The sequence below is a fragment of the Aristolochia californica genome, unplaced genomic scaffold (genome assembly GCF_029961685.1).
Source record: "Aristolochia californica isolate CCGP_79_NKW_82.1479 unplaced genomic scaffold, dmAriCali1.0.hap1 SCAF_10, whole genome shotgun sequence".
NCBI lineage: Eukaryota > Viridiplantae > Streptophyta > Magnoliopsida > Piperales > Aristolochiaceae > Aristolochia > Aristolochia californica.
The window spans coordinates 27991595-28008684 of NW_027181771.1; the positions used below are offsets into that span (position 1 = coordinate 27991595).

Genomic DNA, 17090 nt, shown 5'->3' on the forward strand with positions numbered 1-17090 from the left:
GTATTCTAGTAGAGGTTTTTAAGTTGAAGCCTCACTAAATGTAGGACCCAAGAGCTAATCCTTTGCAATAGAGTGACTAAATTATCCTTTGATCTTTTATCACTTATTCACTCCTACTAGGGTGAAGGTTATACTTATAATATATTTACTTAAATCATAAGGGGGAGGGTTAAGACATACATCCACAACCCTAATTCTTCTTCTTTCCTCAAGGTGCTCTCCTCTCTCCCTGCTTCTCTTGTACGTTTTCTTCTCTCTTGTTTTTTCTTCTCCCCTTTTCTTCTTCTTCTTCTTACTTCTCTCTTTTACTGAAGATTTTAACCTATGAAGTCTGGAAAATTAACGAGTTCTTCAATTTTTCGAAGAGAAATTAAAACATTTTTTGGTCTAAAACTCATTGTTTTATGAGGTCGACTCCATTTCTTGTCTATTTTCTCATTTCTCAAGCCATGTGGTTGATTCAACAACGCGGGGTCTACACCTTGTGTCCAAATGATGGAAATGCCTTTATATTAGATGAAAATTACACTCAGATACCATGTACAAATGTTTGGGTTTGTTATCATAAAATTTTTGAAATTTAGAGGGGAATAATGAAAATCTCATTTTTCTATCATTTTTTAAAGGCAACTATAATCAAGAGAAATCAAGTCCAAAATTTTTTTTCTAAAAAATTGGTACACAGTGCCAAAACAGTTTGGTCAGACGATTTTGTTAGTTTGTTTTTTTCCTTCGACAAATTTCCACTTATCAGAAAGACAACCTTGGGATGTGGCTTAGTGATCTTATCCAGGTATTCTAGTAGAGGTTTTTAAGTTGAAGCCTCACTAAGTGTAGGACCCAAGAGCTAATCCTTTGCAATAGAGTGACTAAATTATCCTTTGATCTTTTATCACTTATTCACTCCTACTAGGGTGAAGGTTATACTTATAATATATTTACTTAAATCATAAGGGGGAGGGTTAAGACATACATCCACAACCCTAATTCTTCTTCTTTCCTCAAGGTGCTCTCCTCTCTCCCTGCTTCTCTTGTACGTTTTCTTCTCTCTTGTTTTTTCTTCTCCCCTTTTCTTCTTCTTCTTCTTACTTCTCTCTTTTACTGAAGATTTTAACCTATGAAGTCTGGAAAATTAACGAGTTCTTCAATTTTTCGAAGAGAAATTAAAACATTTTTTGGTCTAAAACTCATTGTTTTATGAGGTCGACTCCATTTCTTGTCTATTTTCTCATTTCTCAAGCCATGTGGTTGATTCAACAACGCGGGGTCTACACCTTGTGTCCAAATGATGGAAATGCCTTTATATTAGATGAAAATTACACTCAGATACCATGTACAAATGTTTGGGTTTGTTATCATAAAATTTTTGAAATTTAGAGGGGAATAATGAAAATCTCATTTTTCTATCATTTTTTAAAGGCAACTATAATCAAGAGAAATCAAGTCCAAAATTTTTTTTCTAAAAAATTGGTACACAGTGCCAAAACATTTTGGTCAGACGATTTTGTTAGTTTGTTTTTTTCCTTCGACAAATTTCCACTTATCAGAAAGACAACCTTGGGATGTGGCTTAGTGATCTTATCCAGGTATTCTAGTAGAGGTTTTTAAGTTGAAGCCTCACTAAATGTAGGGCCCAAGAGCTAATCCTTTGCAATAGAGTGACTAATTATCCTTTGATCTTTTATCACTTATTCACTCCTACTAAGGTGGAGGTTATACTTATAATATATTTACTTAAATCTTAAGGGGGAGGGTTAAAAAATACATCCACAACCCTAATTCTTCTTCTTTCCTCAAGGTGCTCTCCTCTCTCCCTGCTTCTCTTGGATGTCTTGTTCTCTCTTGTTTTTTCTTCTCCCCTCTTATTCTTCTTCTTCTTACTTCTCTCTTTTACTGAAAATTGTAACCTATGAAGTCTGGAAAATTAACGAGTTCTTCAATTTTTCGAAGAGAAGTTAAAACATTTTTTGGTTTAAAACTCATTGTTTTGTGGGGTCGACTCCATTTCTTCTCTAATTTCTCATTTCTCAAGCCATGTGGTTGATTCGACTACACGGGGTCTACACCTTGTGTCCAAATGATGGAAATGTCTTTATATTAGTTGAAAATTACACTCAGATACCATGTACAAATGTTTGGGTTTGTTATCATAAAATTTTTGAATTTAGAGGGGAATAATAAAAATCTCATTTTTCTATCATTTTTATCATTTTTTAAAGGCAACAATAATCAAGAGAAATCAAGAACAAAATTTTTTTTCTAAAAAATTGGCACACAGTGCAAAAACATTTTGGTCAAACGATTTTGTTAGTTTGTTTTTTTCCTACGACCAATTTCCGCTTATCAGAAAGACAACCTTGGGATGTGGCTTAGTGATCTTATCCAGGTATTCTAGTAGAGGTTTTTAAGTTGAAGCCTCACTAAATGTAGGGCCCAAGAGCTAATCCTTTGCAATAGAGTGACTAATTATCCTATGATCTTTTATCACTTATTCACTCCTACTAGGGTGAAAGGTTATACTTATAATATATTTACTTAAATCTTAAGAGGGAGGGTTAAGACATACATCCACAACCCTAATTCTTTTTCTTTCCTCAAGGTGCTCTCCTCTCTCCCCGCTTCTCTTCGACGTCTTCTTCTCTCTTGTTTTTTCTTCTCCCCTCTTATTCTTCTTCTTCTTACTTCTCTCTTTTTCTGAAGATTGTAACCTATGAAGTCTGGAAAATTAACGAGTTCTTCAATTTTTCTAAGAGAAGTTAAAACATTTTTTGGTTTAAAACTCATTGTTTTGTAGGGTCGACTCCATTTCTTCTCTATTTTCTCATTTCTCAAGTGATGTGGTTGATTCGACTACACGGGGTCTACACCTTGTGTCCAAATGATGGAAATGCCCTTAAAATAAATGAAAATTACACTCAGATACCATGTACAAATGTTTGGGTTTGTTATCATAAAATTTTTGAAATTAAGAGGGGAATAATGAAAATCTCATTTTTCTATCATTTTTATCATTTTTTAAAGGCAACTGTAATCAAGAGAAATCAAGTCCAAAATTCTTTTTCTAAAAAATTGGTACACAGTGCCAAAACATTTTGGTCAGACGATTTTGTTTGTTTGTTTTTTTCCTACGACCAATTTCCACTTATCAGAAAGACAACCTTGGGATGTGGCTTAGTGATCTTATCCAGGTATTCTAGTAGAGGTTATTAAGTTGAAGCTTCACTAAAAGTAGGGCCCATGAGCTAATCCTTTGCAATAGAGTGACTAATTATCCTTTGATCTTTTATCACTTATTCACTCCTACTAGGGTGAAGGTTATACTTATAATATATTTACTTAAATCTTAAAGGGGAGGGTTAAGACATACATCCACAACCCTAATTCTTCTTCTTTCGTCAAGGTGCTCTCCTCCCTCCCTGCTTCTCTTGGATGTCTTCTTCTCTCTTGTTTTTTCTTCTCCCCTCTTATTCTTCTTTTTCTTATTTTTCTCTTGTAACCTATGCAGTCTGGAAAATTAACGAGTTCTTCAATTTTTCTAAGAGAAGTAAAAACATTTTTTGGTTTAAAACTCATTGTTTTGTGGGGTCGACTCCATTTCTTCTCTATTTTCTCATTTCTCAAGTCATGTGGTTGATTCGACTACACGGGGTCTACACCTTGTGTCCAAATGATGGAAATGCCCTTATATTAGATAAAAATTACACTCAGATACCATGTTCAAATGTTTGGGTTTGTTATCATAAAAGTTTTGAAATTTAGAGGGGAATAATGAAAATCTCATTTTTCTATCATTTTTATCATTTTTATCATTTTTTAAAGGCAACTGTATTCAAGAGAAATCAAGTCCAAATTTTTTTTTCTAAAAAATTGGTACACAGTGCCAAAACATTTTGGTCAGACAATTTTGTTAGTTTGTTGTTTTCCTACGACCAATTTCCACTTATCAGAAAGACAACCTTGGGATGTGTCTTAGTGATCTTATCCAGGTATTCTAGTAGAGGTTTTTAAGTTGAAGCCTCACTAAATGTAGGGCCCAAGAGCTAATCCTTTGCAATAGAATGACTAATTATCCTTTGATCTTTTATCACTTATTCACTCCTACTAGGGTGAAGGTTATACTTATAATATATTTACTTAAATCTTAAGGGGGAGGGTTAAGACATACATCCACAACCCTAATTCTTCTTCTTTCGTCAAGGTGCTCTCCTCTCTCCCTGCTTCTCTTGGACTTCTTGTTCTCTCTTGTTTTTTTTTCTCCCCTCTTTTTCTTCTTCTTTTTACTTCTCTCTTTTATTGAAGATTGTAACCTATGAAGTCTAGAAAATTAACGAGTTCTTCAATTTTTCTAAGAGAAGTTAAAACATTTTTTTGTTTAAAACTCATTGTTTAGTGGAGTCGACTGCATTTCTTCTCTATTTTCTCATTTCTCAAGTCATTTGGTTGATTCGACTACACGGGATCTACACCTTATGTCCAAATGATGGAAATGCCCTTATATTAGATAAAAATTACACTCAGATACCATGTACAAATGTTTGGGATTGTTATCATAAAATTTTTGAAATTAAGAGGGGAAAAATGAAAATCTCATTTTTCTATCATTTTTATCATTTTTTAAAGGCAACTGTAAGCAAGAGAAATCAAGTCCAAAAAGTTTTTTCTAAAAAATTGGTACACAGTGCCAAAACATTTTGGTTAGACGATTTTGTTAGCTTGTTTTTTTTCCTACGACAATTTCCACTTATCAGAAAGACAACCTTGGGATGTGGCTTAGTGATCTTATCCAAGTATTCTAGCAGAGGTTTTTAAGTTGAAGCCTCACTAAATGTAGGGCCCAAGAGCTAATCCTTTGCAATAGAGTGACTAATTATCCTTTGATCTTTTATCACTTATTCACTCCGACTAGGGTGAAGGTTATACTTATAATATATTTACTTAAATCTTAAGGGGGAGGGTTAAGACATACATCAACAACCCTAATTCTATTTCTTTCTCCAAGGTGCTCTCCTCTCTCTCTGCTTCTCTTGGACGTCTTCTTCTCTCTTGTTTTTTCTTCTCCCGTCTTTTTCTTCTTCTTCTTACTTCTCTCTTTTACTGGAGATTGTAACCTATGAAGTCTGGAAAATTAACGAGTTCTTCAATTTTTCTAAGAGAAGTTAAACAGTTTTTGGTTTAAAACTCATTGTTTTGTGGGGTCGACTCCATTTCTTCTCTATTTTCTCATTTCACAAGTCATGTGGTTGATTCGACTACACGTGGTCTACACCTTGTGTCCAAATGATGGAAATGCCCTTATATTAGATAAAAATTACACTCAGATACCATGTACAAATGTTTGGGTTTGTTATCATAAAATTTTTAAAATTTAGAAGGGAATAATGAAAATCTCATTTTTCTATCATTTTTATCATTTTTTAAAGGCAACTGTAATCAAGAGAAATCAAGTCCAAAAAAATTTCATTCAAAAAAATTGGTACACAGTGCCAAAACATTTTTGTCGTACGACTTTGTTAGTTTGTTTTTTTCCTACGACAAATTTCCACTTATCAGAAAGACAACCTTTGGATGTGGCTTAGTGATCTTATCCAGGTATTATAGTTGAGGTTTGTAAGTTGAAGCCTTACTAAATGTAGGGCCCAAGAGCTAATCCTTTGCGATAGAGTGACTAATTATCCTTTGATCTTTTATCACTTATTCTATTCACTCCTACTAGGGTGAAGGTTATACTTATAATATATTTACTTAAATCTTAAGGGGGAGGGTTAATACATCCACAACCCTAATTCTTCTTCTTTCCTCAAGGTGCTCTCCTCTCTCCATGCTTCTCTTGGACGTCTTCTTCTCTCTTGTTTTTTTCTTGTCCCCTCTTCTTCTTCTTCTTCTTACTTCTCTCTTTTACTGAAGATTGTAACCTATGAAGTCTGGAAAATTAACGAGTTTTTCAATTTTTCTAAGAGAAGTTAAAACATTTTTTGGTTTAAAACTCATTGTTTTGTGGGGTCGACTCCATTTCTTCTCTATTTTCTCATTTCTCAAGTCATGTGGTTGATTCGACTACACGGGGTCTACACCTTGTGTCCAAATGATGGAAATGCCCTTATATTAGATAAAAATTACTCTCAGATACCATGCACAAATGTTTGGGTTTGTTATCACAAAACTTTTGAAATTTAGAAGGGAATAATGAAACTCTTATTTTTCTATCATTTTTATCATTTTTTAAAGGCAACTGTAATCAAGAGAAATCAAGTTCAAAAAAATTTCATTCTAAAAAATTGGTACGCAGTGCCAAAACATTTTGGTCATACGATTTTGCTAGTTTTTTTTTCCTACGACCAATTTCCACTTATCAGAAAGTCAACCTTGGGATGTGGCTTAGTGAGTTTATCCAGGTATTATAGTAGAGGTTTTTAAGTTGAAGCCTCACTAAATGTAGGGCCCAAGAACTAATCCTTTGCAATAGAGTGACTAATTATCCTTTGATCTTTTATCACTTATTCACTCCTACTAGGGTGAAGGTTATACTTATAATATATTTACTTAAATCTTAAGGGGGAGGGTTAAGACATACATCCACAACCCTATTTCTTCTTCTTTCCTCAAGGTGCTCTCCTCTCTCCTTGCTTCTCTTGGACGTCTTCTTCTCTCTTGTTTTTTCTTCTCCCCTCTTATTCTTTTTCTTCTTACTTCTCTCTTTTACTGAAAATTGTAACCTATGAAGTCTGGAAAATTAACGAGTTCTTCAATTTTTCTAAGAGAAGTTAAAACATTTTTTTGTTTTAAACTAAATGTTTTGTGGGGTCGACTCCATTTCTTCTCTATTTTCTCATTTCTCAAGTCATGTGGTTGATTCGACTACACGGGGTCTACACCTTGTGTCCAAATGATGGAAATGCCCTTATATTAGATAAAAATTACACTCAGATACCATGTGCAAATGTTTTTGTTTGTTATCATAAAAATTTTGAAATTTAGAGGGGAATAATGAAAATCTCATTTTTCTATCATTTTTATCATTTTTTAAAGGCAACTGTAATCAAGAGAAATCAAGTCCAAAAAAATTTCATTCTAAAAATTTGGTACACAGTACCAAAACATTTTGGTCAGACGATTTTGTTAGTTTATTTTTTAGCTACGACCAATTTCCACTTATCAGAAAGACAACCTTGGGATGTGACTTAGTGATCTTATCCAGGTATCCTAGTAGAGGTTTTTAATTTGAAGCCTCACTAAATGAAGGGCCCAAGAGCTAATCCATTGCAATAGAATGACTAAAAAACTATTGAAAAAAAAATGTAATCTCATAACAAAATACACAGACTACGACAGTAGATCAAATTGAAGAAACGAGTGAACAATATCTTTGGTCGTATCTGTGTTTGGATTACCTGACGATATTTGATTTTATTTGCCACTGGAATTCAACTATCCTGATTTGACCTTCCGATCTGTAACGGAAGTAGGAAGTGGTCAAAGAGCACTATTAAATTGGTCCATGGCCTTGAATTGCCAACTTTTACTCGGAATGAAAAAAATTGAAATTATACCATAGAAATAATTTGCTGTTGAATAATTGAATAATGATTTCATGATGGTGTAAGCCTGTTGATTTGGTAAACCTGATTATATCGTGACGACGTGTGCCCTACTGCTCTTGACCTCTATTGATCTGAAGGGAATGGCGTGGGTTTTTTTCTATCATTTTCCGACGACTCAGCAACTTCAATGGACCTGACTTTGGAACATTAGATAGTTGAGAGTTCTGCAGCCATTCTAGCAGAATTTCATAGATTCAATGTTGGGCAAGATTCTGATATTGATCCTGCTCGTGAAAGTTTCAGCCGCTGAGGACGACGAAGCTGAATTCATCTACAATCGATTCTACAGCGAGAATCTGTCTACTGAGGGGGCGGCGAATATTACTCAAAATGGCCTTCTTCAACTCACAACAGCAGAACAGAGCCAGATCGGCCACGCTTTCTACCCCAAACCTCTGTCGTTGAAGAACTCGACCCATGGTAATTTCTCTTTCTCAAGCACTTTCGTCTTTGCCATAGTTCCCAAGAACAGCGATGCAAGCGGCAACGGCTTGGCCTTTGTCATTTCTCCCTCGAAAGAGCTTGAAACGGCTAACTCGGGTTCATATCTGGGACTATTCAACATATCAAACAATGGTGATCCTTCGAACCACATCGCGGCCATTGAATTCGATACGGCAGTTAATAAGGAACTGGGGGACATAAATGATAATCACATCGGAATCGATATCAACAGCGTAAGGTCCCTCAATTCCTCTCCCGCCGGATACTACAGTAATGAAAATGGTGGATTTACGAATGTAACTCTTATGAGTGGCAGACGATTTCAGGTTTGGGTAGAGTATGACGGAGGCCAGAAGCAACTGAACGTCACCATGGCTCCTGTAGAAGTCCCAAAGCCGAAGCACCCATTACTATCCTCAAGAATTAATCTTTCATCAGTTATCGCAGATCCCATGTACGTGGGTTTTTCTGCATCTACTGCCACTCTTAGGTCCTTCCATTATGTTCTCGGGTGGAGTTTTAAGATGAATGGAGAAGCGCCACCGCTTGACATCCCACGCCTTCCCAAGGTTCCAGGTCCGAAGAAGAAATCCATGGGTATGATAATTGGAGTGTCTTTAGCGGCGGCAGTTTCTGTATCAATATTGATCATCTGCGGAATCGTTTACAAGCTGAAAAGAAGAAAAAAGTTTGCTGAAGTACTGGAAGAATGGGAACGCCAGATTGGTGCCCACAGGATCCCGTACAAGGATCTTCACAAGGCTACAAAGGGCTTCCAAGAAGCGAAAGTGATAGGCGTCGGAGGGTTCGGTAAGGTGTACAAGGGCATTTTACCGTCGTCAAAGATTGAAGTCGCCGTGAAGAAAGTTTCTCACGATTCAGAAGAAGGAATGAGGCAATTCCTTGCAGAAATCACAAGCCTGGGCCGGCTTCGCTCCCCGAACTTTGTTGAGCTACTCGGATACTGCAGACGCAAAGGAGAGCTTCTACTCGTCTACGAATTCATGAACAACGGCAGTCTGGACAAACTGCTGTACGACGAGCCTAGTTCAACCCTGAACTGGAGTCAAAGGTTTCAAATCATCAAACAAATAGCCTCGGGGCTTTTCTACTTGCACGAAAAATGGGCACAGGCTATTCTTCATCGAGATATCAAGCCTGGGAACGTTCTATTGGACGACAAGTTTAATGGAAAATTAGGCGACTTCGGCCTTTCCAGATTATACGATCACGGGTCTGATCCTCACACCACCCGCCTTGTCGGAACCGTAGGTTATATGGCACCAGAGCTCAGCAGAACAGGTAAGGCTACTAAAGCCAGCGATGTTTATGCATTTGGGGTTCTTATGCTCGAAGTTGTCTGCGGGAGGAGACCAATGGATCATCGAGCCCCACTAAATATGATCATGTTGGTAGACTGGGTGTTCGATTGCCTAAAAGAAGGGGGACTATTCAATGTGGTGGATCCAAAACTAGGTACTAGTTTCCAGATAGAAGAATTGGAGGAAGTGGAGACGGTGCTGAAACTTGGATTGCTTTGTTCGCATGATTCTGCTGGAGATAGACCCACGATTGGGGAAGTCATTCAATTTCTCAATCAAGATCTTCCATTGCCGGAAGTTCCAGTTGATAGTTTGAGAACTGGTGCTTCCGTGCCGATATCAACTCCGGAAGGATCGGAAAATCTCTTGATATCATCTCCTTCTATAGGGTCTGTATCCATCCTCATTGGAGGTCGCTGATCTTCGTTGCAGTGGGGGCAATTTTTACATTGTATAGCTTCTGCAAAACGCAAATGTTATTTGTGAGAACGCCTCCTGTTGTTTCGATTTCAAAAACGGAAAACAGAAATCAAAACGAGTTGCTATCTGAGGAGTTACCGCACTCCATTTCAAAAATGTGGGAACGACGTTCAATCCAATGTCTGCAAGCATTAAAAAAAATAAAGATCCAATGAGTGCAATGCTTTGATAGGGTGATTCACGAATCGGATTTGATATGGCAGTTTTCTCTAACTCTACTATTTTTTTTGAAAACTTGTTTTATCATCTGGATGTCTAAATAAATGCAAGTGGCCACTTATCTTATGCATCTACATTTTCTCCCATCTCCTATTCAAAATTCTAATTTTCTTACTTTTGTTATTATTTCGTCTGACCAAAGCAAAGAACTCGTCAAAATCGATGGAAGAAAACAATAAAGAGATTGTCATACAAACCGAATGTCAATTCCCAGGATCCTTTATTATAAGGAATTGACTTCATTATTCTAAAAATATAAAATGACATTGACTAAAAGTTTTAAGATTAGAATATTGAGAGGAAAAAAAAATTTAGAATCCCAATTAAACCAAATTGCTGCCTTAGCTGGGATTTTTTAGAGGTTACCAAATATTGAGAGAAACAATCCTAGTACGAGTCCGTTTTAAGAGAGTTTTAGTTTCCTTAGAATTAGCAATTACTATTTAATTTTGTTTGTAATGCGCTTATAAATAATTGTAGTGATTTCCATTTTTAATATAGAAAAAAGTTGGAGAGCAATAAAAAGTTGAATTCTTCCAATATGTGGCATCAGAGCGAGGTGATATGGAATGGTTTTTCATTCAGTTTTCGAGTCCAATCTTTGTTTTAGTTTGGTTTTGCACTAAGGAGGATTTTGAGGGTTTTCATATAAAAACCAATAATTTCGTGTCAAAATTGAGGTTCAAGGTATCTCTAGAGAGAGAGAGAACTAGGGTAGAGAGGAGAGAAGAGAAAAGAGAGAAAAAGAGTTTAGGTTAGAGAGAGATTCTTCACGAGTTGAGAAGTGGAGAACTTCATTGATTTGATGTAATCAGAGTACATGAACTTCTTTTTATAATAGAGGAAAGTAGTAGATTTCAATTACAATTAAACTACCCTTGTCCAAATTATACCCAAACTCTAACACTTAAACATAAGTCCTAGCATAATTAAATAACTCAACATAAATAGAAGACTAACATAACTAAAACACCTTTAAATTGAAATTCTTCTATGAGATATGCTTCCATAATAATTTTGGCTCTATAAGACTTCTTATTGTGAGAGTCATGTAAGACTCATCATGCCACCTCACGTGATCATGGTGGGTTCCACTAGCTCGTGTGATCATGGTGGGTCCCGCCTTGTAACACTCCCCCTCATGCTGGGGGTGAGAAAACATAGTAAATGCTCAGCTTGCTATAGATGGTGGATAAGATCTTATGAGTGACTAGTTTGGTGAGAATGTCTGCAACTTGCCCTTGTGAGGAGATATGTTTGAGGGATAATATGCCGGCTTGGAATTTGTCTCATATGAAATGACAATCTACCTCAATGTGCTTTGTTCTCTCATGGAAGACCGGATTTGAGTTGATATGTATTGCTGCCTGATTATCGCAATGTAGATCCATTGGGGCTTCTTTATAGAATCCCAGTTCAATGAGAAGGGATCTAATCCATAGAAGCTCACTAACGCTGTGTGCCATGGCCCTGTATTTTGCTTCTATACTAGACCTGGCAACTACATTTGGCTTCTTGCTTCTCCATGTAACCAAGTTTTGTTATGTTTGATCCAAATTGTTGTGTGTATTTTATTTATACAGATTATGTAACCCTAAACTAAAGGTCAGAGTGAAAAATTAGAAAAATTAAAGGACTCGTCGCACTCGGTCTCTTTGTTCTCTCTTCCGTCTTCTTCTCAACCCAGAAAAACCTAACAAACTGGTATCAGAGCGGGGAAGAATCAAATCTTGTCTTCGCTAGTCATCCTGTCTCAGAGCCGCCCTGAGAATTCCGATTTGAGCTTCACGTCGGAGCTGTTGGACGAAACCCTCGGCCGAAGCTCTTTTTTTCTGCAATTTTTCAGAGAAAAAAGAGTCAGTGAGACTCTTGTTGTTGCCGTAATCAAGCGATGCCATCGTTGTTGCCGGCACAAGGAGGCTCGGAACTCGACGTCGTGTGCACTGCCTTGCGACCCCGTCATCAGAAGAGAGGAGCTCTGCTATTCGCTGCTATTGCCGGAAGAACAGATCTCTCGGGATAATGCGTCGTTGTGCTGCTATTTGGTGCTGTTGCTAGAAGAGAGTGAAAACCTCTAAAGCAGACAGACAGGGTGTTTTTTCAGGTAATTCTAATTTCATTCTAAATTAGAATTTTTATAGTTTGGTTCTATGGTGTTTTGTTGATTGCGTGTTGGAGAATTTGAATGGATATGTCGGGTAAATACGATATTGAGAAGTATGATGGGAAGACGAGTTTTGCACTGTGGCAAGTGCGAATGGCTGCTATTTTGTCGAGTCAAGGTGTCAAGGAGGCCATTTTTGGTTGAGATAAGCTGTTTGATGCGGTGACGGATAAGAAGTGGAGAGGAATGGACGATAAGGTGCTCTCCATTATCCAATTGTGTTTGAGCAATTTGACATTGCAAGAGGTCCTATCGGAGAAAACCGCTAAGGGTTTGTGGGAAAAATTGGAAGACATCTACATGAAGAAGTCACTCACTAATCGGTTGCGGTTGAAGTTGCGCCTCTACACCCTTCGCATGGTTGAAGTTACATCAATTTCTGATCATATTTTGGAGTTTGTATCCATTTTGAAAGATTTAGATAAAATTGATGCTAAGGTAGAGGATGAGGATCAAGCTCTTTTGTTATTGTGCTCATTACCCGCATCTTATAAAACCTTGAGAGACATGTTGATTTATAGTAGAGACAAGATTTCTCTTGAGGATGTCAAGAGCAATTTACAAGCCAAGTTGCACATTGACAATGAAATGACCATTGCTTAGAAAGGTAGCCAAGGTGTTGGTTTGGTTGTGGATCGGGGTAGGCCAAGGGACCCAAAAATTGAAGGATACAAGGACCCGTTCGAAGTCTAAATAGAAGAATATGAGGTGTTATTATTGTAAGAAAAAGGGACACATTAAGGCCGATTGTTTCAAGCTTAAAAAAAACAAAAGGCGGATACCAATGGTACTTCTTCAGAGGAGGCCAATGTGGCCGAGTATGACACGATTGATACTCTTTGTATGGTAGATACCAATATTGATGACAAGCATTGTTGGGTTATGGATACGGGTGCTTCATAATACATAACTCCTAATAGAGATTGGTTTGAGACTTATGAGTCTATGGATGGTAAGGTGCTCATGGGGAATAACAATGTGTGTAAGGTTGCCGGAATTGGTTCAGTGACAATTAGGTTCCATGATGGAAAGGTCCGAAGGTTGACGGGTGTGAGGCATATACCTAATTTGTTGAAGAATTTGATTTCTTTGGGGTCTCTTGAGGAAAAGGGATGCAAATTCCAAAGTGAAGGTGGAGTTCTTCGAGTTTCTAAAGGTGCTTTCACAATCATGAAAGCAAAGAGGATTGGAACTCTTTATTTCCTACAAGGTTCCATGGTCACGGGCTCGGCCGCCATTGTGTGTTCGAGTACTATCTCAGATGTGGATGCTACAAGGTTGTGGCATATGTGATTGGGGCACATGAGCGAGAGAGGAATGACCATTTTGAGCAAGAGAGGCTTGTTGTGTGGCCAATGCACGGGAAATTTGGAGTTTTGTGAGCATTGTGTTTTTGGCAAGCATAAGAGGTTGAGCTTCTCCACGGCCATTCATTCGGATCTTTGAAGACCTTCTTGTGAGCCATCCAAAGGTAATGGTTCTCGTTACATACTTACTTTCATTGATGGTTTTTCAAGGAAGGTTTGGGTTTATTTTTTGAAAGAGAAAAGTGAAGTGTTTCGCACATTCAAAGAATGGAAATCACTTTTGGAAAACCAAACAGGAAAGAAAGTAAAGGGGTTGAAAACTGATAACGGTTTAGAGTTTTGCAACCGAGAGCTTGATAATTTTAGTAAGACCGAAGGAATTGTTCTGCACAAGACGGTGGTCAACACTCCAAAACAAAATGGTGTTGTAGAGAGGATGAATATGACACTACTTGAGAGAGCTCGGAGTATGTTTTCCAATGCGGGTTTGGGTAAGGAGTTTTGGGCGGAAGCTGTCAACACGACATGCCATTTGGTGAATTGATCTCCTATCACTTCAATTGAGTGCAAAATACCCGAGGAGGTGTGGTCGGGTAAGCTGGCCGATTATTCCAATTTGAGGGTGTTTGGTTGTCCCGCATATGCTCATGTGAATGAAGGAAAGTTGGAGTCTAGATCGAAGAAATGTGTTTTTCTTGGGTATCCCAAAAATGTGAAGAAGTATAGATTGTGGTGTCCCGAATCATATAAGTTTCTCATCTCGAGAGATGTCATTTTCAACGAGTTGGCAATGTTGAAAGCAAAAGATGTTGCACCCGAGCCAACTATTAAGGAAAATGAGACGGTTACAAAGAAGGTGGAGTTTGAAGTGCCGGTCCAAGAAGGTGACGAGGCAATGTCACATAATGATGCAAATTTGGAAGAAGGCCAAGAAGATGCACAACTATATGCATTGGCAAGGGACCGAGCTAGAAGATAAATTCGACCACCAACCAGGTATGGATACTCAGACTTTGCTTATTGTTTGGCAATTGCCGAAGATATAGAGTATAGCGAGCCATCTTCCTACAAGGAAGCCATTTCTTCGAAGGATGCGGCCGATTGGGTTGCCGGGATGAATGAAGAGTTACAATCCTTGCAACAAAATGAGACTTGGTCTCTTGTGAAGCCTCCTAATGGTAAAAGGATTGTGCATTGCAAGTGAGTATACAAGATGGAGATTGATGGCTCAAATCCCGTGGTTTTTCGATACAAGGCAAGGCTTGTGGCTAAAGGGTATAGCCAAGTCCAAGGTGTGGACTTTAATGATGTGTTCTCTCCAATGGCAAGGCATACCTCCATTTGAGTTTTGCTCTCTTTGGTGGCAATGAAGGATTTGGAGTTGGAGCAAATGGATGTGAAAACTGCCTTCTTGCATGGTGATTTGGAGGAACAAATTTACATGAGTCAACCGGAGGGTTTTGAGGTGGTGAGAAAGGAGGATCGTGTGTCTTTTGAAGAAGTTCCTTTATGGCCATAAGCAATCACCGCGGCAATGGTACAAGAAGTTCAACTCATTCATGGTGAGTATTGATTTTCACCGTTCCAATTATGATAGTTGTATCTATTTCAAGAAGTTGGGTGGTGGTGAGTTCATCTACTTGTTGCTCTATGTGGATGACATGTTGATTGCATCCTCAAACTTGAAAGAAGTTAGGAGGTTAAAAGAACAATTGAGTTCGGCATTTGAGATGAAAGACTTGGGGGCTGCCAAAAGGTTTCTTGGGATGGAGATCACAAGGGATCAGTCCAATAGAATTTTTTTCCTTTCACAAAAGAGTTTTACCAAAAAAGTGTTATGCCGGTTTGGCATGGAGACAGCTAAGGTTGTTTCAACTCCTCTTGCGGCGCATTGCAAGCTTTCGGCCGCTTTAAGCCCAAAATCCGATGATGAGAAGAAATATATGGAGAAGGTTCCATATTCGAGTGCGGTCAGGAGTCTCATGTACTTGATGGTGTGTACTCGACCCGAAATTGCTCAAGCCGTTAGTGTGGTAAGTAGATATCTCTCTTGTCCTGGAAGAGGGCACTGGGTAGCGGTGAAGTGGATTTTTCTCTATTTGAGAGGTACCATTGATGCTCGTTTGGAGTTTGGAAATGGTAACAAGGCACTAACGGGTTTTGTGGATGCGGATTTTGCGGATGATTTAGACAAGAGGCGTTCCTTGATGGGGTATATTTTCACCGTTGGAGATTGTGCACTTAGTTGGAAGTTTACACTTCAAGCCACCGTTGCACTCTCAAGTTTCGAAGCCGAATACATGGCAATTACATAGGCTATCAAGGAAGCTATTTGGCTCAAGTCATTTGTTGGCGAGATGTCTTCTATCGAGGGTCTTATTACGGTGCATTGTGACAACCAAAGCCCCATTCATTTGACAAAGGACCACATATACCACGAGAAGACAAAGCACATTGACATTCGGTATCATTTTCTTCGAGATGTGATCTCGGATGGCAAGGTTGTCGTGAAGAAGATTGGTACTGAGTAGAATCCAACAGATATGCTCACAAAGCCTCGTCCAATTTTAAAATTCAAGTTTTGCTCAAGTTTGGTGTCGGTTTGTTACTAGCATGTTGCTAGTGTATCTTTATGTTTACCTTTGTTTAGGTTATGTTTGCTTTATGTTTTTTTGTTTGTTTTAGATGCAATTTGGCTCAAGGTGGAGATTGTTATATTTGATCCAAATTGTTGTGTGGGCTCTTATTTATACAGATTATGTAAACCTAAATTAAGGGTTAGAGTGAAAAATTAGAAAAATTAAAGGACTCGTCGCTCTCGGTCTCTTTGTTCTCTCTTCCGTCTTCTTCTCAACCCAGAGAAACCTAACAAGTTCCCTCCAACCATTGTATAATATCTTGAAGTAGATTTTATTTCATCCGGAGATCTAAGAACCCTTCTATGTTGATGTGACCATGGTTCTTATAGAGAACCTCTCTTCTTGGAGCTTCTTTCAAATATCGTAAAATTCTTTCTAGTGTTTTCCAGTGAGTAAGTTGTGGTTTGTGCATGTATTGACTCACCACACTTATTGCATATGATATATCTGGCCTTGTTACACAGAGATAAATGAGTTTACCCATGATTCTTTGATATTTTGTAATATCCACATCTTCTCCAGTACTTGTAGATAATTTTGTATTGGAATCCATAGGGGTTTCTGCTAGTCTACACCCGATCATTTTTGTCTCCTCCAATAGATCAAGAACATACTTCCTTTGAGATAGTATAATCCCATGTTTGGACTATAGTACTTTAATACCCAGAAAGTATTTAAGTAGTCCAAGATCTTTTGTCTTGAATTATTCACATATTTTTTCCTTGGTTTCCTGAATGCCCTCGGGATCACTACCGGTTAAGACAATATCATCAACATATACGGAAAAAATCACCTTGCCTTTAGGTGTGTCTTTAAGAAATACGAAACATCTATGAAATCCTACTCGTATCAGCGCTTGGCTAAGTTTATCAGACCATGCACGAGGAGATTGTTTCTCACCATAAAGGGATTTCTTC

At 37.9% G+C, this 17090-nt stretch overlaps 1 protein-coding gene across 1 annotated transcript; it reads left to right on the forward strand.

The window, feature by feature from the left end:
* The first annotated feature begins 8494 nt into the window (after positions 1-8494).
* LOC137943030 (L-type lectin-domain containing receptor kinase SIT2-like) lies at positions 8495-9784 on the forward strand. The gene has a single exon (XM_068788729.1). The coding sequence runs from the start codon at positions 8495-8497 to the stop codon at positions 9782-9784; it is 1290 nt and encodes a 429-aa protein (XP_068644830.1).
* Positions 9785-17090: the final 7306 nt, after the last annotated feature.

Excerpts from the sequence above, each read along its gene's own strand:
- LOC137943030 (XM_068788729.1), top strand. The coding sequence starts at position 8,495 with ATGTACGTGGGTTTTTCTGCATCTACTGCCACTCTTAGGTCCTTCCAT.